Here is a 26055-nt window from a genome sequence, read left to right as displayed (position 1 = left end):
TATGATGCAGTTGTAAAACAAAGAATAAGATTGCTATGAACTGATGTGATTTCCAGCATATACTGTTAAGAAAAAAAAGCTCAAAGAAGCATCTATAGGATGGCACCCTTCATGTTAATATCGTTTTGATAATTGTACTATGATTACGGAAAACATTAACACTGGTGGAAACAGTGTAGAGTATACACAAACTTTCTGTTCTATTTTTGCAACATTTATGTAAGTCTTAAAATTATTTCAAAATAAAATCTTTTCAAGAAATGCAAGTGACCAATAAATGTAAGATGTTAATCCTCGTTCAATTAAAAGACACAAATGAAAACGATGTATTAGTTTGCACCTAGCAAAGTGACAAAAGGAAGCCAACACCTAATGTTAGTGCTGTGGGGAAACAGGTTCTCTCCTAGGCTTTAGGGTAGGAACGTAAACTGGAACTGCTTTGGAGAGCAACTTGCATCAAAATTTAAAATACATTCACTTTGACCCTGCACTCCTACAAGTGACAATCAGACAAATACACAAAGATTACACAAAGACATTCATTTTAGGGTTGTTTATAATAATGAAAGATAAAATAACATGCTCATACTGTGAGATACTATGAGATGGCACAGTCATCAAAAGTGGCACAGGGACTTCCCTGGTGGTCCAGTGGTTAAGCCTCTGCATTTCCACTGCAGGGGGCGCCAGTTGGATCCCTGGTCTGATGCCTGGTCGGGGAACTTAAAAAAAAAAAAAAGGCACAGATCTGTACTTACAGTAAAGGATGCACATACGGAGGGAAAAGCAGTTCACAAAACTGAAGGAATGATTCCAGTTTTGTAAACGAATTCCTGGAAGAGATGCTCACAAATATGTTGGGTATGTGGTGACTTGCTTGTTTTTTCTATGTTTGGATTTTTATACCCATCACTTATTATGTTTAAAACAAAAATTTCAAGCTTCAATTTTAGGGAAAAAGTCACCAAAAACATAAATAGTAAATACTAACTTTATTGTGGCATAAAGCTGTATTTTTATACATTAACTCAATTTTACAGTAAAAACACTTTATGTATAACTGTAAAGAAACTGCTGCACAGATAGTTCCAACATAAAAATTGGTATTTTAAAAGTTCACTGAGTTGTTTGATACATAAATTGGAAAATATTTTCTCTGTAGAAAATAGTAAAAATGCTAACATTTCCCAAGCTAGCACAACAAGCCCATTTAAACCGTACAGTAGCTGAATTACACATTTATAAATATGGTTTGAATTCTGGGACCCAGGAGAAACTTTAGCTTCATTTACTAAAACAGCCATGTTGTCCTAAGTTGTGTAAAGTGAAATTCCCATTAATCTTCCCCCTTACTCTTGATTTATGCCTGATTATTTCTTCCTAAAGGACAGGTACACTGTTCTTTTAATCTACTTGATAAAGTAACCCATTCTTACCCAAACTTAAATGTTTTGGTTGTTATTTAAGTATGCTCAGCATCTCAGCAAAACCAGAATTTAATAAAACATGATCCACAAGGCATGAGTTGTTGGTCATCAAATACCTACCTCCCCATGACTCCCTCTGGCTTGATGGGAAACCACGAGAAGGTCAAGCGATAAAATTGTCAAGTGGATCAAGGAACAAAAGCCAAGCGAATTTGAGAACAGAGAAACATCCAGTCAGGATGCAAGGACAGAAATGAAGTCCAAATAGAAAAAGGACGCTGCCTCAAGAATCAAGGAGTTGAGTTGGCTATCTGAGCCCCTTACTGCAAAGGTGACTAAGAACCAGTTGGATATAAAGACCCTGCCAGAGAAACCAGTGCCTAGAAAGATTTCAGTTGTTCAAAATAATTAAATGAAAACAAGACAGGCCATGTATTTGAACTCCTCCTGTCATAGTTTATTTCCTGAGATTCCCAATACAGAATTTCTAGGAATTAAGGCAAGAAGACAATGTTACTCGTAAGCTCCTGCACAAGGTTTCCCAGAAAAATAATACTTGAGACCTCAGAGCAATATCGGGCCAGGGGCTATATTAAGTTCTTCAGTTCCCTCAAAGTAACAACTTAAAAATAACCATATAGAGTTTGTCTTAAAAGGAAGTCTCTAGGTAGCTGCAACCTATCAACAGAGTAGCAGCCGTCTAATAAAAAGAAAGAGATCCTATACGTGGCTATAGGAACTAGGCCTTGAGAAACTAAACTGGATCATTCTACCTAAAATTCCCAGCTTGCCCGTTAGAAGTTAAACTCTAGAAACATTAATGACTCATTAAGTTTTCACCATTAAAAGAATGCTTTATCCCACACCTTCACTTGTTCTTTTCTTTGCTCTCAATACACGTTTCCTTCTTGCATGTGGAATATATTTTCAGTGGGGTTTTTTTGACTCTTCAGCCATGCAAATCTCTGCCCCCTACTCCTCTAGTTCCTCCTTAGTAAATAATGTTAATCTTCCAATAGGAAGTGGACTATGTTATCATCAAGCACCATTTATCCTGTCTCCTTACTTATGAAGAAAGTTACTGGGCCATGCTATACACTTGGAATTCCTTAAGGATACTTGCTTTCTAGTAAAATACTTCTATATGTACATATATATTTTTTAAAAATCTGTGAAGAATTCACTGAAGCATGAATCACCTTATATTGAGAAGCTAATAATGTATCAAAATGCACATAACAATGGCTAATCTATATACTATCGCCTATCAAATGTATCCCACCTCCAAATCTAGAGCATATGCTGGCATAAACTGTGTTACATCCCAGCTGAGATTGAATCTTGCTTCAAAACATTGCTCAGTGTTAATTCTCAGAAGATACATTATAGGACCATAGGAGTAAATGTTAGACCAGTGGTTGAGGAATACCAATTACAGAACAAAGCCTTGAGTGCTCAAAGTGCTTCTCCAGAAAGTGTTGCGTTCCCCCATGGTATTTAGGAAGGACACTATTAAGAGACACCTCTAAGTATAAAGACAGGTCAACTTCACAAGTATCAGCAGATACATGCTTGCTTCTATCTTATAATCTATAGACACTGCATTAGAATATGTACTGAATTCACACACCTTTTCCAAAGGAATACCCGAAACAGAAGTAGCAACAAAGTTATAAACGACAATGATCAGATGAAATAATTTAGATGAAGCCTGTCTCTCTTGAAGAGATGGGGACTGGGCAAGTGGTCAGGAAGGAAATACAATATGCTTTTAACTTTGTTATGAAAAATAATGTTCAGTTTCCTGTTGCTGAACATAGTTCTGTTTTTGCCACATAAATCCTCTACCTCAAATTACTGTCCGAATGCTTTACTAAAATTCCGCTTCTGGCCTTTGTTTTGGAATCTGTTACTTTTGTTGCCACCTCCTGATCGCTGTCCTCTGAAGCTTCTATTTCTTTCCCGCTGTCCCCTGAGACCTCGATTGCCTTCCCGCTGTCCCCTGAAGCTTCTGTTTCCTTCCCGCTGTCCCCTGAAGCTTCGATATCCTTCCCGTGGTCCTTCTAGCTCTGGTTGCTCTGTGGCCACAGAAAGCTGCCAGCGCCGTGAATCATGCCATTTTTCCTGTTGAGAGATGGTTTCGTTTTTACCTGCTCTGATTTTTACTGAATTTGGTTTAAAAAGGCATGAGAAAGATAACATTTTTTCCCTTTTTCTGAAGAAAAACTTGATTGATAACCTAAGTGCTTAAAAGATCACTGGTCAAAAATAAAATAAGTTTCACTATGAGATATACCCTCATCATTTACTCAATTCAATTACTACAGGATATCCACAGCTGTCAGGTAGTAAACATATAAATATACCACTTGCAAACACATTTCTCACAGCAGTACGGAATAAAGATATAGCAATGTCTATATAAACCTCGTGTAACATACACAGGGTTTGTGAAAAAAGCTGGATATTGTTCACAATGCTGTAGAAAGGAAAAAAGGAAAACAGGCAGGCTGAATAAGAAAAATATTAGTATAAAGAGGGTAGGAGAAAAAAATACTAAAATATAATTCTTAGTTATTTTTAGTAAAGGGACTAGAGCTATTGTTTCCCGTTCTATTATTCTATATTTTAAATAATAAATATTTTACCGTTTAGATATGTTAACTTCAAAATCTAAGAGAAAAGAATACCTGTACTTCTGTTACTGATGCAGTAGGGATATCAAAGCAAACACCCTAGAAATCAAAACAAATGCCAGTTAATCCACACTTGTGACAAGAATTATAAAATGCACCTTAAATGATACTCCAAAAGACCAGGTATTATGTAAAAGAAACAACCCAAACAAACCAGGTATCCATTTTAGATAAACTTTAGACCAAGCCCCAACACATAATACCTCCCCAAAGCACAATAATAAAAAGCCAGGGATATTAAAAAGAAGGACTCAAAACTACTTGGAACCGACTAGAGATCATTCTTGGCTTTCACACTGTGCTAATCCTCACAGAGCTATTAGCTACATTTTATAGCTGAGGAAACAGAGGCTTGGAGAGGCTAACTCACTTGTCGAAGGCCCCGCAGCTGGTAAGAGCAGCTTTTAAAAATCTGGTCAGTATGGCTCTTAAATAATACCTATGGTTTAAAAACATTAAAATATACTGCCTTCCATCAGAAAGACTGAACTAGTGAGGATGACCTAACTAAAAGCAGAAAAATAAATGATCTTGTATTGTTTTCTATGTTTATAATTCAGCCGCCTATGAAAAGAGTTTAAAAATTAAATACTTTACAGGACACTAGCTTTGATAACAAGCAGTACCATCGTCTCCAATGAAGTCCGCAATATCTGGTTGGGGAACTAAGATCCTGCAAGTTGCGGGGTGCAGACAAAAAATAAAAAATAAAAAAATCCTGTTTCTTGGCGTCCACAAAATAATCAAACTCCCCCCGCAACTGACACAGGCACTCCTCTCCCCTGGCTGTCTTTAATTACAACTTTGAGGAACATCCCTTCCACCCAACAATTTACCCAATTATAACCACAGGTAGCATCAGGTACTAATGCCATTTGTGGGAATCTTCATTCACATATTTACTAAGTACTCAATACCACGCACTCATTGCAGTACAGAGACGTCTAGAAAACAGTTTTGGCCCTTGACTCAGCCACCGTGTTCTTGAGGCTCTCAGTCAGTAAGCAAGCACAGCAAGGCAAAATTTACATGAATAAAGCTATGTCTTAAGAACTGTGAAGTATATGTAGAGGCCAGGGGAAGCTCCAAAAAGACTTAAGACCAAGTCATAAAGGATACTATGGAGATAAGCAATACTATATAAACAGTGGATTGAGCATAAGGATGAAAGAAAGCAAGATGTACTTGGCATTGTTGGGAGTGGAGGGCATAGGTGGTGAGGAGACAGATGAAGTTGGTAAGGAGGACAGAAGCCAGCTCGTGAAGAAGCTCCATGTGAAAGTTGGGACTTTACCCCATAGATTATGTGGAGTTGCTTAAGGAGGTGAAAAACATCGTCAGACAAGCAATGAGTTGAAGATAAACGTGATATGGTTCACAAGCCAGTAGTTCTCCAAGTATAGTCCATGCACCCCTGGAACCCTGAGATTTTTTTTTTGCGGGGGGGGTCCACAAAGTCAAATTTTTTTTTTTTTTGCAGTACACGGGCCTCTTCTGTCCTTTTCACTCTCATTAAGGGTAGAGAGGAGTTTACCAGACACTACATTACACGTGATATTGCTCAGATGACTAACAGAAAATGATATTCTTACGCTTTATTAGAATTTCAGTCTTTATTTCTAATACTCTAAATATCAATAGATATAACCCATCTAAACAAAAGCTTTTTGCTATCCCCAACATTTGTTAAGAATGTAAAGAGGTCGTAAGACCAAAATGTTTGAGAATTGCTGTGCTAGTCTATGCCATTAACTGAGAACAGGAGTCAGAAGAAAGAACACCAGGCTTGGAAGGCAAGATTTTAAATTCTGAATTCAATTTTGAGTAAGTTTGTATTAAGGTGCTTAATAAACCCAATCTGGGTGGAGATGTCAGGGAAGCAGCTGGATCTTCAAGTCTGGCACTTCATGCAGATGGTTCAGGTTAGAGATACACAGAGGGTAGCTGTCAATGACTAAGTGGTAACTGAGGGTCATGGATGACAATGCCCAGAGAAGACTATATACAGAGTGAAAACACGCAGCATCCCCATAGAACAGGGAGAAGCTACTGTGCAGTGTTTTATTGCCAGTATGAAGCTAACGAACCAAGGCAAAGTCACAAAAGAAGCCCCAGCCTTACCTGCTTTCCTTTGAGAAAGACCATTCCCTTCACTTTGGAATCAATATCCTCACCCAGCTGCTCTTTAAGTTCTTTCCAAGCATAACTAATATTTGGCATTTCTATTGAGCACTGCAAGATCATGGTCACAAAACCCTATGGAAGAAAGGGGAACAAAATTAAAGTCTCAGAAACAAACGTAAGTGATAAGCACTTGTCCGCATGTTTCTGAAATATTTATAGGAAAGCTCTTCCTAAAAGCATACCCCTCCCACCCCACCATTTTAGTACAAGTAAAACTGGGGAACTCTGAATAAGATTGGTGGACTGCTAGCGTTGGTATCCAGACTGTGATAGTACACTTTTGCAAAATGTCACCACTGGGGGAAACTGGCAAAGTGTACAAGGAATCTCTCCGTATTAACTCTTAAAACTTTATGTGAACCTACAATTATCTCAAAGATTTCAACTTAAAAAAAAAAAAAGAAAAGCATCACCTTCTTAAGTTTCTAAGTATGCTGGCTAAATGTATCATATGCACTTATGTGTCCACATGATTGGGTTTTTTAGGATGAAAAAACTTGACATATAATTCACATACCATAAAATTTGCCATTTTAATGTATACAGTTCAGGGGTTTTTAGTATATTCACAAGATTTGCAATCATCACCACTATCTCAAATTCCAGAACATGTCATTATCCACCCCCCCCCCCAACAAATACAAAAACCCACATTCCCGTTAGCAGTCACTGTCATTCCCTCCTCTGAGGAGACACTGCAACCACTAATCTACTTTCTGTCCCTACGGATTTGTGTTTTTACATATATATCTCAACCTTCATGAAAAAGTTAAAACAACTGGAAGTTTCAATGGAACACTTTTGAATCCTGCTCAAACTCTAAATTGTGAAGTGTCAGGAATTTGACAGGGACCCTTACCACATCTGAGTTGATCAAGGAGCGCTGGTTGACTGACGTGGCACCTGAAATATGGGCCAGGGCTGCTGCCAGGGCTTCCACGGCTCCCTTCTCCTCGATCAGCTTCTCGGCTGACTGCTTGAAGTGAACAATCGCAGTGGGAGGCACAGAATCCAAAAGCCTGTGGTTTGAGAATATATTTGTTAGGAGAAAGGACAAAAGTGGACAGATTTCATTTTCAAGACAACATCATCTCAAGATAAATCAATATCTTTGAAACCAAATCTTGCATACGTCTAACATCATTTTGATGCAGTGTATAATACTTATTAGCATTTCTTTTGATCATGAATCCTCCCTGTCTATTTTTTAAATAAGCATCTCATATATTTATAATAGTAATTGTGGAAAGCACTCTAAAAATGTTGCTCAGACTCTGGTTCTGAAGCAGAGGATGTAGCTCACCACCTGGAAACATTTGGAAAACAGTCGGAACCTTATTGGTCTCCATAATACCAACGTCACTCACCTCCCAGGAATACACTGCACAACCAGGGATGCTAAACAGCTAAATATCCTTGCAAATCAAAAAATGGGCAGAACACCTAAACAGACACTTCTCCAAAGAAGACATATGCATGGCCAATAGGCACATGAACAAATGCTCAACAATGCCAATTACTAGAGAAATGCAAATCAAAACTACAATGAGGTATCACCTCACAGTGGTCAGAAGGGCCATCATCGAAAAGTCTATATAAACAATAAATGCTGGGGAGGGTGTGGAGAAAAGGGAACCCTCCTACACTGTTCGTGGGAATGTAAATTGGTACAGCCACTGTGGAAAACAGTACAAAGGTTCCTTAAAAAACTAAAAATAGAAGTACCATGTGATAGTTCCCACTGCTGGGCATATATCTGGAGAAAACTCTAATTCAAAAAGATACACGTGGGCTTCCCTGGTGGCGCAGTGGTTGAGAGTCCACCTGCCGATGCAGGGGACACGGGTTCGTGCCCTGGTCCAGGAAGATCCCACATGCCATGGAGTGGCTGGGCCCGTGAGCCATGGCCACTGAGCCTGCGCGTCCGGAGCCTGTGCTCCGCAACGGGAGAGGGCACAACAGTGAGAGGCCCACGTACCGCAAAAAAAAAAAAAAAAAAAAGATACACGCACCCTAACGTTCATAGCAGCACTACTGACAATAGCCAAGAATGGAAGCAACCTAAGTGTCCAGCAACAGATGACTGGATAAAGATGTGGTACATACATACAATGGAATTTTACTCAGCCATAAAAAAGAATGAAATATTGCCATTTGCAGCAACATGGACAGACCCAGAGATTATCATACAAATAAAGTAAGCAACACAAAAACAAATATATCACTTATATGTGGAATCTAAAAAGTAATGCAAATGAACCTATTTACAAAACAGAAATAGACACACAGACATAGAAAACAAACATGGTTACCAAAGGTGAAGGCTGGGGGTGGGGAGTGAGGGGTAGAAGGAATAAATTAGGAGTATGGAATTAACAGATACATACTACTATATATAAAATAAATAAACAACAAAGATTTGCTATATGGCACGGGGAACTATGTTCAATGTCTTGTAATAACCTGTAATGGAAAAGAAATCTGCAAAATTATACACACACACAAACACACACACAAAACTGAATCACTTTGCTATATACCTGAAACTAATACAATATTGTAAATCACTATAGTTCAATAAAAAATAAATATTCTTCAACTTGTAAGACAATTGCACAAAATAAAGAATTTTCTTGCCCCCATGCCAGCAGCACCTCCAACGACACTCTTAATCTAATCCTCACCATCTAGATATTTACCATAACTTTTTCCTACACGATATATAAGGTACAGTTACTTAAAATGCCCAAGACAAACCAAACTACTAATAGTGGTTTCCTCTGGTGAACAGGATTGGGTAGGGATGAGTAGAAACAAGAGTTTTTGTTTTCTAAGCACAGCTTATTTTTTTAACAAGCAGATTATCAATTTTTAAAACAATGAATAAATAAAATAAATTTTAAAAGGCTAAATCTCATTACTACACAAAAACATGTAATAAATAGAGCAAGCACTAAAACAGACCATAGCAGTGGTAGGGAACATACCTGATGGCATCTTTGCTAGAAGCTTTTATTATCTCTGTTGCAGAAGGAACACCTATTCTCTTAAATTTAATTCCCTATAAGAAAATGAACGATAACTTAATGTACAATGAGGCCATCAACTGTTTCCATTGAGATTAGTATTCCCCCAATTTTTTAATATTTACCAAACGTATTTGTTACAAACTTAAAAGATAAACTTTTTATCTTAGAAAGGTTTTAAATTTATAGAAAAGTTGCAAAGATAGTATAGAGTTCTTGTCTACCTGCACCTATTACTTTGTTATTACTTTGGTACATTTGTCACAGCTAAGAAACCAACATTGTTACATTACTATTAACTGAACCCCAGAGTTCATTCGAATTTCACTAGTTTTTCTACTAATATCCTTTTCCTATTGATATTCGACCCAGGACACCACATTACATTTAGTCAACATGTCTTCTTAGTCTTCTCTAATCTGTGGTAATTTGTCTTTCCTTGGTTTTCAAGACCTTGATAGTTTTAAGGTGTGCTCGTCAGGTATTCTGTAGAATGTCCCTCAATTCGTGAACATCAGTTTTTTACATCTTTAGACTGCGGTTATGGATTTGGGGGGAAGATGACTGGTTTCGTTGCATACCAGGGGCACCTGCTTATCACTGATGTTGACCATGATCACCTGGCCAGGTAGTGTTTGCCTGCCTTCTGCCCTGGAAAGTCCTCCCCCCTGACCCTACTCCGCTCTTTGTAAGCAAGTCACTAAGTACCGTCCACTGACAGTGAAGCGGGGAGATTAAACTCTACTTCCCAGAGGAGGAAGTACCAGCATAAGATTTTCCTTACAAAATTCTTCTGTAAAAAAAATCAATGTCTTCTTTCCCATTTAAAAATTTATCCTTTTAACATATTCTCATCTTTTTGGTTTTCAAGCAATTCCTATAACCCCCTAAATCTACACTTAAGTATTTCTTGTGCATTCACAGTGTATCTGAAAACTGAAAACCACCTCTCAAACATAAAAAAGACCTCTTGTCATTATAAATATGAAGACAAAACCACTGTTTTCAAATGCAAAGTATTCAAAATGGGCTGTATATCATAGGACAACATATAAAACACATATCTAACAACAATCTTTCAGTCATGGCCATGTGCTAGAAATAAAAATTTCAAGTTAATAAAAACTGAATAAAGAGACCAAAGACTGACTTTAAAACTCAACGTTTGCTGAGTGAAGGCTTAGAAAATAGTCTTACCGCTTTTTGCTCCACTTGGGCTAACTGATATTCTTCCTTGTGCTGATAAAAGCAGACGCAAATCCCAGTCCTTCCAGCTCTACCTGTTCGTCCAGAACGATGAATGTAGGACTCCACATCCTATTGAAGTAAAATACGTCAGTGACAGCGAACAACAAAGAGAGACATAGACCTGAGTAGCCTAGGCAGAGGCAAGTGTGGTGGTTATAGACCGGGGTTGGGGGAGGCTCCCAAGCACTTTAATTTAAAGAACTGTAGGGGCTTCCCTGGTGGTGCAGTGTTTAAGAATCCTCCTGCCAATGCAGGGGACACGGGTTCGAGCTCTGGTCCGGGAACATCCCACATGCCACGGAGCAACTAAGCCCGTGCGCCACAACTACTAAGCCTGCGCTCTAGAGCCCACAAGCCACAACTACTGAGCCCACATGCCACAACGACTGAAGCCCATGCACCCAGAGCCTGTGCTCCACAACATGAGAAACCACCGCAATGAGCAGCCTGCACACCGCAAGGAAGAGTAGCACCCGCTCGCCGCAACTAGAGAAAAGCCTGTGCGCAGCAACGAAGACCCAACGCAGCCAAAAATAAAATTAATTTATTTATTAAAGAACTATAAAAACATTTTAAAAACCTCTAGAAGAATGGTCCTTATCCTGTGGGTAAATCTGCAAAAAGCATTATCTAAATAGTACTGTCCAACAGAACCATATATGTAATTTTAATAGGCAACTTTCTAGTAATCACACTAAAAAGTTAAAAAAAGTTAACTTTATTATTATTTAACCCAATATATCCAAAAGTTTATCATTTCAGTATGCTATCTCTACAAAACAAGTTATCAATGAAATATTACACGTTCTTTTTCCACAAGTCTTCAAAATCCACTGTGCATAATAGAAAGTTTGAAATTTTTAGAACTCCACTGTATATTTTATACTTACAGCACACACGTCAATTCAGACGAGCTGCCTTTCAAGTGCTGAAGAGTCCCATGTGGCTGTGGCCACCATACTGGACAGCACAGGTACACAGGCTATTTAAACAAGTCGATGGCACACACGTACGGGACTTTCTTTACAAGAAACAGTGGCTTCGCAGTAATGTGTTTTTCCATCACTGTGAACATTAATCCTGAGGGATTTGCCAAATTTGGGGGTAATAGCATCTTCACGCTTGAAGTGATGGGAACAAGTTCCTTCAGACTAACTTATATGTAAGTGAAGCATTGTCCACACCATATAAACTATGCTTCAGGGCTCTCTTTGGGCAGTTCCTATCATATACAAACCCAAGCAGTTTTAACTACAGAGGCTGTTAACTACAGGCCTCTTCTCCCTTCTCTGTCCTCTAGCTCACAAGTTTATCTACCCTACCACCACCCCATCTAAGTCTTATCTATCTTCAAAGTCCAGTTCAAAATTGTACTACCCCCACCCATGCAGCCTTTCAGGACTCCCTCTGACTAGAAACTACCTTGCCAACCTCTGGCCACTCACCGCACTTCCCCTCAACTGTCAGTTCTGAGGAGGTTCATTCTATTTATTTATTTATTCATTCATTTATTTTATTTTTGGCTGCGTTGGGTCTCCGTTGCTGCGCAGGGTTTTCTCTAGTTGTGGCGAGTGGGGGCTACTCTTCACTGTGGTGTGCAGGCTTATTGCTGTGGCTTCTCTTGTTGCACAGCATGGGCTCCAGGCGCACAGGCTTCAGCAGTTGTGGCTCACGGGCTCCAGAGCACAGGCTCAGCAGTTGTGGCGCACGGGCCCAGTTGTTCCATGGCACATGGGATCCTCCCGGACCGGGGCTCGAACCCGTCTCCTGCATTGGCAGGCGGACTTTCAACCACCGTGCCACCAGGAAAGCCCCAAGAGGTTCATTTTAAAATCACCCTTAGCAACATAACACCCAAGAGAAAGCTATTACTAATCATGGGAAAGGAAGAGATACAACTTCCAATTTGTTTTAGCACCCAAAAGAAACAACAAAGTAAAATCTAAGTGTAAAACACTTACCTTTGGTGGAGAACTCTGTACAACCAGATCAACCTCGGGGATGTCTAACCCACGTGCAGCGACATTGGTTGCAACCAAAACTCCAAAATCACCATTTCTAAAACCCTTCAGGGTGATTTCCCTTTGCTTCTGTGGAATGTCTCCATGTAATGACTGGGCATCCTGCCAAAGAAATAAGCTCATTTAAGAATACCAGATCCTACAATACAGGTACTTTTAAAATCACCAATTAGGCCTATAAAGACATTCATATTTTGGTGACCCTTCTGCTGAAAATAATACAAAGGGGAAAACGTGCCTTACATGGACAAGCCTCAAATTTCCAACCCTTGGTCATGAAATCAACTGTATCCAACTATACTTACAAGATAAAGAACACCAAACATGAGTGATCAAACCTACTTTGTCAGGGTAACGCTGGGTTTGAGCTACCCTTTCTTCATCTGTGAGATGAGATGGGCAGATCAGATGAGCGCTAAGATGTATACTCTATTAATTGAAAGATGCTTTCTCCCTAAAAGGGAAGAGAGGGGATGGACCAACCTGCCTTATGGACACATTCTGTGACAACTCCTGGGCTTCTTTCTTGGTTTCACAGAAGATGATAGTGCGCCCTTGATAACCACTGTACACTCGGATCACGTCCCCAATAACTGCTGCCCTTTGAGTCCAGTGGCACTTGATAGCCAGATGCTTAGGAAAGAAGGAAAAAAAGATTATTTAGTAAAGCCTAGCTGGAATCTAAAATCACCTGCTCAGCCCTAATGATACTAGAGGCAATTGTTTAAGCCTGACTAGAGCAAACTTCTGCCACCACTGTTTAGAGGAAAAAACTAAACCACTAAAGAAGAGAGCCCTTCCCCTTTCTCCAAAGAGCATCTGGCTTCTTTATCCATTTTCTGACCTAATACAGGTAATGTAGGAAAAGAAATACCATTCCCTAGATTGCTACAGGAAACCAAGTAACTGACAGGAGAAAAGCCTCTGTGTTTTGTCCTTTCATCCACTTAAAAATGCAGTCAGTAGTCAGTTTCCGTACAGGTCTATTCCTTGGGTGCAACGAATTCATCTAGGTACCAGACCCTAAGATAAAAACAGCTTCAACATAAACACTAGGATTCTCTACTGCCCTCTAGTGTATAAACTCTAGGTGTAATGTCACTCTGCTTACTAATTCAGACAGATTTAGGTTCCAAAAGATTCTGCAATCAGGCCACCAGATGATGAAATTTAGAAAACACAGATACCATATACAATTCAAATAGAAATATAACTTCACATGGCTTTTGACATGGATTTAGTATTTATTTGGAAAAGAAGTTTGTTTTTGCCAGTCTTAATACTATCCAACAGGTAAAAAAAATTATATACAATTTATTACTAATGCCAGCAACTGAATGAATCATTTACCTCTACAGTTATTGCCGTTTTCTGGGTCTTTTTACCAATCAGGTCCACTTGTTCATATGTAGATTTCATGTATTTCTTAGCAACATTATAAACCCAATGAGGGCAAGTTGCAGAAAAAAGCAATGTTTGGGGATTGTCTTCTGAATCTTTGCGGGGGAAAAAAAAAAGTCAGTATGAATAAGTCAAACAAGCCTACACAGTATTTCACCTCACCCAATTCTTCCAGGGTTCGTCAGCATTCTACAGAAAACACCTGAGGCCAAGCGAGGCATCAAGGACACAAAAATGGAAGACACGGGCTTCCCTGGTGGCGCAGTGGTTAAGAATCCGCCTGCCAATGCAGGGGACATGGGTCAGATTCCTGGTCCGGGAAGATCCCACATGCCGCGGAGCAACCAAGCCCATGCACCACAACTACTGAGCCTGTGCTCTAGAGCCCACGAGCCACAACTACTGAGCCCACATGTCACAACTACTGAAGCCCGTGTGCCTAGAGCCTGTGCTCTACAAGAGAAGCCACTGCAATGAGAAGCCGCGAACCACAATGAAGAGTAGCCCCCGCTCGCCATAACTTGAGAAAGCCCACACACAGCAACGAAGACCCAACACAGCCAAAAATAAATAAATTAATTAAAAAAAAAAAAGCGCAAAACAGGGAAGTACCCAATGGACAAAGAAATGCTGCCTAAATAATTTATGTAAAGGATCCTTGAAATACTCAGAGTACTTTCAAGTTGTTTTGCTTTCTAACCATTGGCCTATATGAACCACGAGGGAAATCTGTCCTTTATAATGAGACCTACTAAGTGGAAAACAATTAATCAAGCCCAGTAACCAACCAACTTAAATCACTAAATAAATAATCTATAATAAACACCGGAACAGATTTTCTATTCATCTATACTCCCTAGCATTTCCAGAACAGATTTTATAGTCATCTATACTCCCTAGCATTTCCTCAACACTTTAAGGTTAGAATTCTAGTCTATTCATCCTTTGAGGTCAGGTACTAAAAATAGCTCCCCAACCCCAATTTTTTTTCGTTTGCTCTTAGAATACCATTGCATTTTCATATATTTCAAATGGCAGCGTAACTGACAGAACCCTTCTGGAGAGTAAGCTGACAAAGTATATTGAAGAACATGAACTATTTATACCTTTCAATTCAGTCATTTCAATTCTGGAAATCTATCTTTAAGAACTGATGCCAAATACTTATTTTTTTTTGTTTTTTTATAAATTTATTTTTTATTTCTATTTTTGGCTGCGTTGGGTCTTCGTTGCTGTGTGCGGGCTTCCTCTGGTTGCAGCGAGCAGGGGCTACTCTTCGTTGTGGTGTGCGGGCTTCTCATTGCAGTGGCTTCTCTTGTTGTGGAGCACGGGCTCTAGGTGCGCAGGCTTCAGTAGTTGTGGCACATGGGCTCAGTAGTTGTGGCACGCAAGCTCTAGAGCGCAGGATCAGTAGTTGTGGCGCACGGGTTTAGCTGCTCCACAGCATATGGGCTCTTCCTGAGCCAGGGCTCGAACCCGTGTCCCCTGCATTGGCAGGTGGATTCTTAACCACTGCACCACCAGGGAAGCCCCCAAATACTGATGTTTGAAGAAAGCTGTCTACATAAAAATGTCTGCAAGCAGATTTATATTATGTAAAACTTAAAATATATAGATGGATTAAATCATGGCACAAACAGTTCAGAGTTTTATATGTACAGTAAGATTACAATTAACACACACATACACACAATACCACAAATCGGGAAGAAATAAACCAAAAGCAAAGTATACCAAGCTGGTTTCTTTTATTTTCCCTATTGTAATTATGTGCAATTGATGGGGAAAAAAAATTTTTTTTGGCTGCGCTGAGCGGCATATGGGATCTTAGTTCCCCGACCAGGGATCAAACCCATGTTCCCTGCATTGGAAGCACAGTCTTAACCACTGGACCACCAGGGGAGTCCCGGATATTTTTTTTAATTTAAGTTTTCCTGAATAAAATAAGCCACCTACCAACTTTCCTAAGGCTTCATTTAACTTTCAGGAGATAGTTAATCACCACCCTTCCTCCAATCCCTTATACCAGTTCTTGAATGTGGAGTTTACCTTTCTTGTATGCCACACATAAAATCTCTTCCACTTGATCAGCAAAGCCCATGTCCAACATCTGGTCAACTTCATCCAGGACAACATGCTTAAGTTTGGTGAGCTCTAGCTTGCCATTCTGCAGGTGGTCTTTGATACGACCTGGTGTCCCAACCAGGATATCAATCCCATTCCGCATGCGTTCAACTATAAGAACACCAATGATAAAATATTATGGATTTTTAATTCCTTTTATTAATCTGGGATACCAAATTAGATACATTTTTATTCTAAAATATTTATTAACTACATACAAGGTAATATGTAAACTACTGAAGATAAAGACGCTCGAGGCACTCCTTGACCTACTGGGGAAACATGTAAGAAGTGACAGTCCAGTGTATTACATGACAAAACAGAAAAATGCACCAATGGGGGATGGTAGCACCAGGAAAGAAATGATTTCCTTTGCTGGAGGAAGGTATCAAGATTTCACAAAGTGAAAATAAGAATCTTAAAAGAAATGAGAACTTTCTATAAGGTAAGCAGGTATAGGGAGAATGACAAGATAGAAGGGCAAATATTCCAAGAAGGTACAGAGATGTTCAGAAAAATGGAGTTCAATATAACTAGGATGAGATGGTAATGATGCAACTTTCTATTGGGTTACTACTGCAGTAAAGAAGCCTACTGCTAGGGAGGATTCCTGGACTGAATGTCAATATTATGACATAGTGTGAGTGTGTTTCGTGTTTGGTAATTGCAATCACTGTTGCTTTTGTTGTGGTCACATTTACAATGCTTGGTGTCAGTTTATTTATCTCTTGTAAAAATAAAATACAGTGTGTGTGTGTGTGTGTGTGTGTGTGTGTGTGTGTGTGTGTGTGAGAGGGAGAGAGTTGTGAGCAAATTAAAAAAGTTTGTTTGTATAAGGATTACGATTTAAGTATAAATTAGAACAATTTAAATCAGGGGACCTAATTACTGCTCCTTACCATAAAAAGAAATGAAATCGGTTAAAAGTTAAAAAGAAATTATTGTTTCCAGACCTATGTAGTATATGGAGCAGAAAGAACAAATGGAATAGTAACTTTATATATTATTATAAAACCTAAGAATAAAAAGGAAATAGCCTGTTCACCACATACTGGATTTAACGAGAAAAGGCAAGAATAAAGCAAGTAATACTTTGACGCACCATGAGCTACATTTTTAAATAATATACACGTTTTTATAATAAAAGTTTTTTATTAAAAAAAAAAAGAGATCTACTGCTAGGCACTCTACTTACCCAGTTTCATCCTCACAACACCACTGCAGGGTGAGTTTAGCAACCCTACTTTATACATAAACAAACTAAAGTACAAAAAAATCAAGCAACTTGAACTGAAAAATCAGTTACTCTGTGAGCAGAGTTTAGATTCACACCCAGGCCATCCTGATGCCAAAGCCTATGTTAGTTCCACCAAAGCTGAAAAGAGACAATCACAAGCCTTCTGTGCCAATATTAAGACTTCTACTTTTATCTTTTCATATTATTTTTTATTTTATATTGGAGTATAGTTGATTTACAATGTTGTTTTAGTATCAGGTATACAGCGAAGTGATTCAGTTATACATATACATATATCTATTCTTTTTCAGATTCTTTTCCCATGTAGGTTATTATAGAGTATTGAGTAGAGTTCCCTGTGCTATATAGTAGGTCCTTGTTGATTATCTATTTTATATATAGTAGTGTGGACATGTTAATCCCAATCTCCTGATTTATTCACCCCCCTACCCTTCCCCTTTGGAAACCATAAGTTTGTTTTCTATGTCTGGGAGTATGTTTCTGTTTTGTAAATAAGTTCATTTGTATCATTTTTTAAGATTCCATATATAAGTGATATCATGTGATATTTGTCTTTGTCTGTCTTACTTCACTTAGTACGATAATCTCTAGTTGCATCCATGTTGCTGCAAACGGCATTCTTTCTTTTTTATGGCTGAGTAATATTCCACTGTATATATCCACATCTTCTTTACCCATTTATCTGTCCAATGCTAAGACTTCTAAAATGCTTAAATCCCTTCCCAAATTACATATCTAATCTACAAAATAAAGCTTCAAGGTCTTGAACTGGGAAGTAATGGAATACTACAGCAGAGGCTACAAGATTTGGTCCTCAGGACCAGAAAAAAGAAAGCCTGTCTACAGTAAAAAGAGGCAGAGACCCAAGGTCCCTGACAGGTAAAAATAACCTTGAATTCTGACTTTCTAGTTCCTAGACTCTGTCCTCTTGGGCTCAGTAAAGTACCACTGCAGCCTTTAGATAAATACAGATAAATAATACAAAAGTCCTAAGAACCACATACAGGATTTGATACATCATCATGCAGGACCATGTGCCTGACCATCTTTACACAATAATGACAAAAGAAAACCACCATAAATGACTAGATCAGGTAGGTAAAGCCAGAGGTCAAGGTCAGAAGAAATCCAATCAGGGCACCCAACAGGAGATGGCATTTTCCTTCCCTCACATTGGATTTACTTACTTTGTCCTCCGTAGGGAGTTCCACCATAAAAACAAGCCACTGCCAGTTTTTTTGTGATGTCACTGAAATCTCTGCTTACTTGACCTGCCAACTCCCTTGTGGGTGTAAGAACCAGTACCTGAAAAGGAAAAACTAATAATGGAATCCAAAGTATTATGCAGTATTTGTTTCTTAACAAATCTGGAATGCACCAGGAGGTTCAACTTATCCTAATAATTATTTTCAAAACATCTATTATGTGCGTTGCAATACACTGTGGTGTGGGAGAATAGTAAATATAATATGGTTTCTGACAAATCTACCCACTAGAAAAGCTTGTGATCTTACCAATCAAAAGAGAAACAGGTACTCAAATTTATGGTGCTCTAGGATGGTTGCACACAGCAAGCTGGAGGAATTGGGATAAGTTTCATGGAGCTACTAGTACTTAAGGAACAGCATTCCAGGAAAAGAACAACTTGAGCAAGGAGTAATACTGCTGATGATAATATCAGCTAATATTTGAGCTTTTATTATGTGTCAGGAGCTACTAAATGCTTAATATGCATTATTTTTATTTCTTACAATGAAGTTACCTACAACTACACTGTACAATTGTATTATAATATCTACAATAACATACAACAGATCTCTAAAACCAAAAGGCGAGCCTGGATTTAAATTCAGGTAGCCACGCTACAAAACCTAGAGTCTGAACCTCTGCACTACACTGAATCTGAAGTAGAATGGAAGTCAGAAGAGTAAGGCAGGGCCAACGTGGTGAGGGGCTCTGAATCCTACAGCAGTTAACAGAACACACGACACAACCACTACAGGTCCTCAAATAGGCTAACAGCATGAAACAAATATGATTTAAGAACAACTTTGTAGGGGCTTCCCTGGTGGCACAGAGGTTAAGAATCCGCCTGCCAATGCAGGGGACACGGGCTCGAGTCCTGGTCCGGGAAGATCCCACATGCCATGGAGGAACTAAGCCCGTGCGCCACAACAACCAACCCTGCGTTCTAGAGCCCACGAGCCACAACTACCGAGCCCGCATGCCACAACTACTGAAGCCTGCGTGTCTGGAGCCCGTGCTCCGCAACAAGAGAAGCCACCGAAATGAGAAGCCCACGCACCACAACGAAGAGTAGCCCCTGCTCACTGCAACTAAAGAAAGCCCGCGTGCAGCAACGAAGACCCAACGCAGCCAAAAAACAAAAAATAAATAAAAATAAATAATAAAAAAAAAAACTTAGTATAACCATCCAACAGATATTTACTGAACATCCACTATGTGTCAGGCACTATTCCAGGTGCTAGAATAATTCGTTTGTTTACTGCTGTTGTAACTGTAGATTAATACAACAGTAAACAAATCAATTAATTAGGAGGGAGCATGGACACTGGAAAGCCAATAAATGAGATGAGACCAGAAAGTTAGGTGAAAGAACCCAAAGCCAAGGTGACAACACAGGCATTTCAATGAGGTTAAGGTTTGTCAAATGCCAGCTTCTCCAGAAATGAGCTCAATGAGCACCATCCTGATCACAGGGCCTGGCCTCTTCACCTCTGATACCCCTCCTATTCAGGCATCTCTATTAAAAATGCTTTCTCCATTTTAGGCAAAACCTGACCAAACCTGTGAGCCCCAGGGACATCTAAGAGTCTGAAAGAAATATGCGAGCTTTAATAATACAGGTGATCACAACCATGGGGGCAGATTACAATATTTAAATATATAAGGTTTGTAGTCAACAGTCTTAAAAGAATTATCCTGGTTTACCTTCAGATAAAGATCTCCAATAAATACCAGAGAAAGGCCTTAAGGAGAATCCAATAAAAAACAACAGGGTTATGTAAATGATGCTCAAGCAATGTCTCTTCCTGTGCAGACTTGGAACCCCTAAGGACTGCATTAAAGATACTTACCTGAGGGGCACGGCCTCTCTTCCGGTCTTGCAGTTCTCCCTGAAGTTTCTCAACCAAAGGGATAGCAAAGGAGAATGTCTTCCCAGTTCCTGTCCGTGCCTGTGCAATCAAGTCCTTCCCACTATAGACGTGGTGAAACGTCTTTGCTTGTATAGGAAACAGGAAGGTCACCCCACGGGCTGTGAACAAATGAACCATGTTATTTGACACTGCAGTTCTTAAAAGTCCCAGCCATACTGGAGAATGAAAGCATAGCCATGCTTCTGGTCCTGCAGAATTATGGAATTCTACATTCTGGTCACATCTACAAAGTCAAGTTCAAATATATTCTGGCAAGAATCTGCTTGAATAAAAGATATCAATAAATTTTAAAGCACCAAATTATAGTAAATACTTATCTTAAGAGATTAAGCCCCTTGTCACAAAATCTCATCCAAAGGCCAGTAGAAGCCTGAAAATCAGGTGTTTTGCTGTCTGACTGCCACACCTGATTCAGAAAACACCTAAGTTGGGCATCTGTGACTTCCTACCTGGTTCACAGGCACTATGCTGAGTTCTGAGTCAGGCTGGTATCATTAACCTAGAGATGCCTCAAGAAGTGGAAGAAGGTAAAAAAGAAAATACCAACATGGTATCCATTGTTTACTTTCACCAGCACGATCAGTCATTACACTTCTGAATATATATATTGTATTGAATAAATTTTAATCACTCGTTTAAGAGGTAGCAAAGGCCATCACTAGTTTAGTCCTATACCAAATATACAGATCTACTTCATTATATGGTCGCCTATATCATCCTCCAATAAGAACATGTGCCGGTTCATCTCAACAGAAACAGTGGAGTGCTTCCAAATAATATGTTCTAACATTATTCAATATTTCCAAGAACATTACCTTTGAGAAGTTTAATAGTTTCTTCAGATATGGGAAAATTAGAGAAAGCTCCTTCTTTTTGCTCCACAGTTATTTCCTGTCAAGTAAAGGGCCACAGAAAGAAATCAATAACTTTACCCCTACAAGCTAAATACAGAAAGCCTTCTGAGAAAAACTATTCCAAAACATCTCTTCTAAATCAACCAAAAAGACACAAAAACTTTGGTAGGTAAATCAAGATTTGAAATGGAAATAGATCATAGTAATAGGTAAAACTCTAACAAAAGAAAAGTTTGTAGCAAATATATACAGCACATATATACCATGTGTAGCTAGTGAAAGCAGATTCAGTCTCAACTAAGAACTTTTCCACAATCATTCCAAATGAACAATACACTGTTGAACAGGTTATTAACCCCTTCTCATAGCAACATCTTTCATATATACATCCACAGAAAGTAAGGAACAAACATTTATGACAAAATGATCACATTGGCACTATTTGATTATAAACAATCTGAATGCCCAACAAAAGAATAATTAAGTGAATTTCTAAACATTTATATGATGTATTATGTAACCATTTAAAATATTTAATATTTAAAAGTGGGAAAAATGCCTATATAAAAATATAGGCAAGATAGGAAAAGGCAAACTACAATATTGCATATAGTACAATCATAATCAGATTTTTAAAAAGCTGTATATATTTTTTATAATCAGGAAAAATTTTTAAATGCTGATCATGACCTACAGCAAAGAGAAAATTATTAGATTTAGGATTTTTCTTTGATGACTGAGTTTCTGAAAGATAGCAGTATTAGCTTCCAAAGGGACATTTAAGTATCTTATTCAACTCAAGTTAGTTTATGGCCTATACAAAAAGACTTATGCAATCAAGCAAACACCTTTTCAGTGGTTCCACTTAATCATGATTTATTAGGTGAAACCCCTCAGAGGGAAACTGGAGCATATTTGCATAACCAGATCCCTCCTGTTGATTTCTGACTTGCAAATAAGCAGACCATGTGTGGAGAGAAGACTTTCTCAAAACTTAAACAGATCTGCTCAGTTGCAAAGGAGGCATTCTAACACTGCAGTTTTTAAGATGAAGTCTCACCCTGCAGCTCAAGGGACACCCCCCCCATGAAGTGCTGACACATCAAATTTCCTCCCATTATTAAATAATTCATTTAATAATTACATACTTATTTACCTGAAACAACATCGAAAGATACATTCTACATATTAAAATGCCACTTTACCTGCTCTAACTCACTGTTACTTTCTTCACTGGCAGCTTCCTTGGAGTCGGAGTCAGGTCCAGAATGAGGGAATCCATTCTTCAGGTTGGGGCTTTTCTCTCCAATTTCTCCATTCATTTCTTTTTCTTTCTTCATCTTCTTGGACTTAGGCACACCCAAGTCATTCTCAGAAGGCTCCTCATTTTTTATTAGTTTTTTGGTTTTAGGAGAAACAACTGTCTTTTCACGGGGCTCCTTTGATTTTTTCGCACTTTTGGTCTTAGGAGAAATAATGTCATCTTGAGATGGCTCCTCTTTCTTTTTTGCCTTTTTGGATTTAGGAGAACTCATGTCAGCCTCAAAAGGCCCTGCTTTCTTTTTAACCTTTTTAGCTTTGGGAGAAATCGTTTCGTCCTTTTCTTCTGCTGCCTCTTCAGTCTTATTAGATTTTGGCTTCTCTTTTTTACCTTTCTAAAAAATTAATAAAGACAATACAAACAATGAACAAAACATTGATACATTTGTATAATATATCGATTCTGCATTAATTCAAGATCACATAATTATGAAGAATACAATTTGGGGGCATTTTCAACATGTGTACTTTCATCTTGAAATAAGGCAAAAATCAAACGGTATGTTTTTTAATACCATTTCTTGGCTATATGGAAAGAAGAATATATCAATAACTTCATTAGCTTGGAAAAAAACGCGCTTCTTGGTAATTATTCAATTCATGGTGGTCGAACTAGTTGTAAAGTCAATTTTTCATGTGGGACTTGGAGTGGCTCATGGGATGCTCCAACACATTGTAAACTACACACACTATATAGGAAGTGATCAAGAACAATTTAACTTAATTCTGGTAGAGTAATAAGACCATGTATATCCACAGACGGATGGTGTTAAGCAGATTTCTTTCTCTGCTAGAATTCCTCTACAAGTAAGACAGGAATTCATAGTATCTGCCTTGCTAATCTCACAAACGCACATAAATTTACATAAAGACATGTTATGAACCAAAAAGTTATAAAAACCCACAGTCTATCACCCCATGTGTAAAAAAGGTGTACCTAATTTACAGGGAAAAACAAAGAGCACAAGTTACAAGAAAACGGAATGGGTGAAACCTCAAAACCAAACCAGATTACAGCTCCTACTTGAAATGTCTGACCCTCTCCAATTTTTCGTATTTCTGAAAACTTAGTATTACTGAAAACGTGTTTTACCCTCTGTTAAGACCTCTGTGGCAGAGCCTCAGGCCAATTCCTGAAGTATGGGGACTGTTACATTGAGCTACTATTACTGTCTGCCTCCATGAAACTTCAGGCCTGGCCTCTGCTCTTAAATCATGGATGAACGATAATCTCTCCCATATGACCCATCCTTCAGACATCTGAAAACCAATCTGGTCCACCCCATCCCAAGACTTCAATTCTTTCATCCCTTGGTTCCACCAATCAGTGGATTTCCAATCCCGGTGGTCTTTGGAATACAATGGAGTTTGTTGGTCATGTCCCTTCTAATTTCAGCATCTCACAACAGGACACGCTGACTAATGCAAGGCAGGTAAAACCAAGACCACTTCCTCCACCTGTGGGGACAAGTCTGAGCTACCTCGGCTTCCTACAACAGCAAAATATTCCTTGCCAGAAACAGCAAGGAATGAAAATTCTAAGTCACGTACAACACAAGTTCTGAGACAATCTTTGTTCTCACTGACCTTATCTCAGAACAGACTCAGTCACAAGTTAAATCGCTATCTAAGGAAGTAACAGCAAGGAGGCAGACAGCTATCGAGGTAACTTAAGACTTCCGCACACTGGCGGCCTATATAAAAAATATGGTGCGCAGTTATCACCACAACATGTCTACATTTCCACGGGAAATATGGCCAATAAATCTTAAGAGCAATTGAACTACTTTATCATCTAAGGGTCGCTTCCCAGAAAACTGTACTCCCACTACTAGGGTAAAAAAAATGTCACCACGGACGCCGCCCACGTGTGCGGATGGCTTTATGGTCTCGCCAGTTTAGTCGAAAGCCGGTAGGTCTGAGTCTGGGGCAAAACGTGGGGCCTAACCATGACCGTCCTACTCTGTGCACCGGGTGCGGGACGCCCAGACTCAGGGACCACGTGGGACACCCGGCCCGCTCTCCAGTTCCGATCCGCCCGGACCTCTGGGCAGCGCGCCCACCGCCCGCGGAGAGCACCGACCACTCCCGGACGCCCCTTGGCCGAAACTCACGCGGGTCTCGGGACGAGCCGGGTTCGCGCGGCGCGCCACGCGCCCCCAGCCCGGGCCCCTCCTCTTAGCGGCCGTCCCCCCACTCCGTGTCCTGTCTTGCCCCAAGTCTCTCGGCCCCCGGCGGTACCTTCTCATTTCGCTTTCGCGGCATCTCCACTTTCGCCATGGCCGTGTCCGACTCCAAATCCGCTTCACTAAGAAGTTTCCCCGGCATCACTCAGGACAAGCAGAACAGGCCGACCGCTTTCGTCTACCGCGTGGAAAGGAAGAAAATGCCCAGCTTTCTCTTTAGCCCACCCAGCTTTCGTCACTTCCGGCAGCAAAGCGTATCCTGCGGAAGCGGAAAGTGCCGAGAGGCTGGGGCGCACGTGGTAGTTCCAGAGCAGCTGCCACTCTAGGTGGCTGGACTCGCTGAATTAGCCGAGTAAGGCGCCTGGACTAAAAGGCACCTACAGAAGGGTAGGAAACCCAGAGGCTGGCTTTATTCTCGTTCACACCCTGCCCAGATTCTCGCCAGCCCCGGCCTGATAAATGAAGCTTTCTAGTTGCTTTTGAATAGCGCCCCTTCAGTGCTTTATATTAGATTGCTCTCTTTTGTAAGGTCCTTTCACGCGCAGACTCGCTAGATGTGTATTCTTGATCATCTTGTGAAGACGTCGACACTTGAAAGGAGACACCCAGGCTCACAAACCTGGATAAGAACTAGAGGTCGGGCGGGTCTGGTCATTCGTTTATGTGTGCACTCAACACACATCTCCTGAGCATTCACCGTGTCAGGTGTGAGAAACAAGGTTAGGATTCAGCACAGAAGCCTGTCTTCAATAAGCTTTATGGGCTTGTGGGAGACTGATGAGTGTCAGTTGTTTTGAAGGCACGGAGAGGCACCTAAGCCGGCCTTGGGACCTGTAGAAAGGATCCCCAAACCACGTAGACCTCTATTAGAAAATACAGGGGCTCTTAGTCTTGAAGAATTTGGACATGTACTAATTCAAGCGGTTGAGGGAAAGTGGTTCGTTGAATGATGTGTGACAATATTGCTAAACTTTCTGTGAAGAACAAGTGAGGCAAAGAATTGGGAGCCAGTGCATTACAAAATCGTTTTTAAAAATGGGTTGAAATCTTGCCTGGCTTTGAAAACCTGCACCATTTCCTCTGTGATTTTGGACACATGACAAATGTGTGTATTTCTTAACCTGAACCTGA

At 39.7% G+C, this 26055-nt stretch overlaps 1 protein-coding gene across 1 annotated transcript; it reads right to left on the bottom strand.

Moving 5' to 3' along the window:
• Nucleotides 1-977: 977 nt before the first annotated feature.
• Nucleotides 978-25143, bottom strand: DDX21 (DExD-box helicase 21). Its single transcript, XM_082673618.1, has 15 exons — nt 24980-25143; nt 22624-23073; nt 21380-21455; nt 20484-20662; nt 18573-18690; nt 16053-16238; nt 13953-14098; nt 13086-13235; nt 12543-12704; nt 10531-10650; nt 9295-9368; nt 7167-7326; nt 6245-6379; nt 4118-4162; nt 978-3551 (listed from the first exon to the last, which is right to left on the bottom strand). Exons 1-15 carry the CDS (start codon nt 25064-25066, stop codon nt 3282-3284), a joined length of 2358 nt encoding a protein of 785 aa, XP_082529744.1. The 5' UTR covers nt 25067-25143; the 3' UTR covers nt 978-3281.
• Between the last annotated feature and the right edge of the window lie 912 nt (nt 25144-26055).

The sequence above is a fragment of the Grampus griseus genome (assembly GCF_964374135.1).
Source record: "Grampus griseus genome assembly, chromosome: 16".
NCBI classification, from domain to species: domain Eukaryota; kingdom Metazoa; phylum Chordata; class Mammalia; order Artiodactyla; family Delphinidae; genus Grampus; species Grampus griseus.
This window is presented reverse-complemented; position numbering and strand designations above follow the sequence as displayed.

Coding starts and splice junctions, on each gene's coding strand:
- DDX21 (XM_082673618.1), bottom strand. CDS start 25,066: ATGCCGGGGAAACTTCTTAGTGAAGCGGATTTGGAGTCGGACACGGCC. Junction 14,099..16,052: donor ATGTGTGGCATACAAGAAAG/GTAAACTCCACA, acceptor TCCCCCGCAAAG/ATTCAGAAGACAATCCCCAA. Junction 7,327..9,294: donor TCTAGCAAAGATGCCATCAG/GTATGTTCCCTA, acceptor CTCAAACCACAG/GCTTTTGGATTCTGTGCCTC.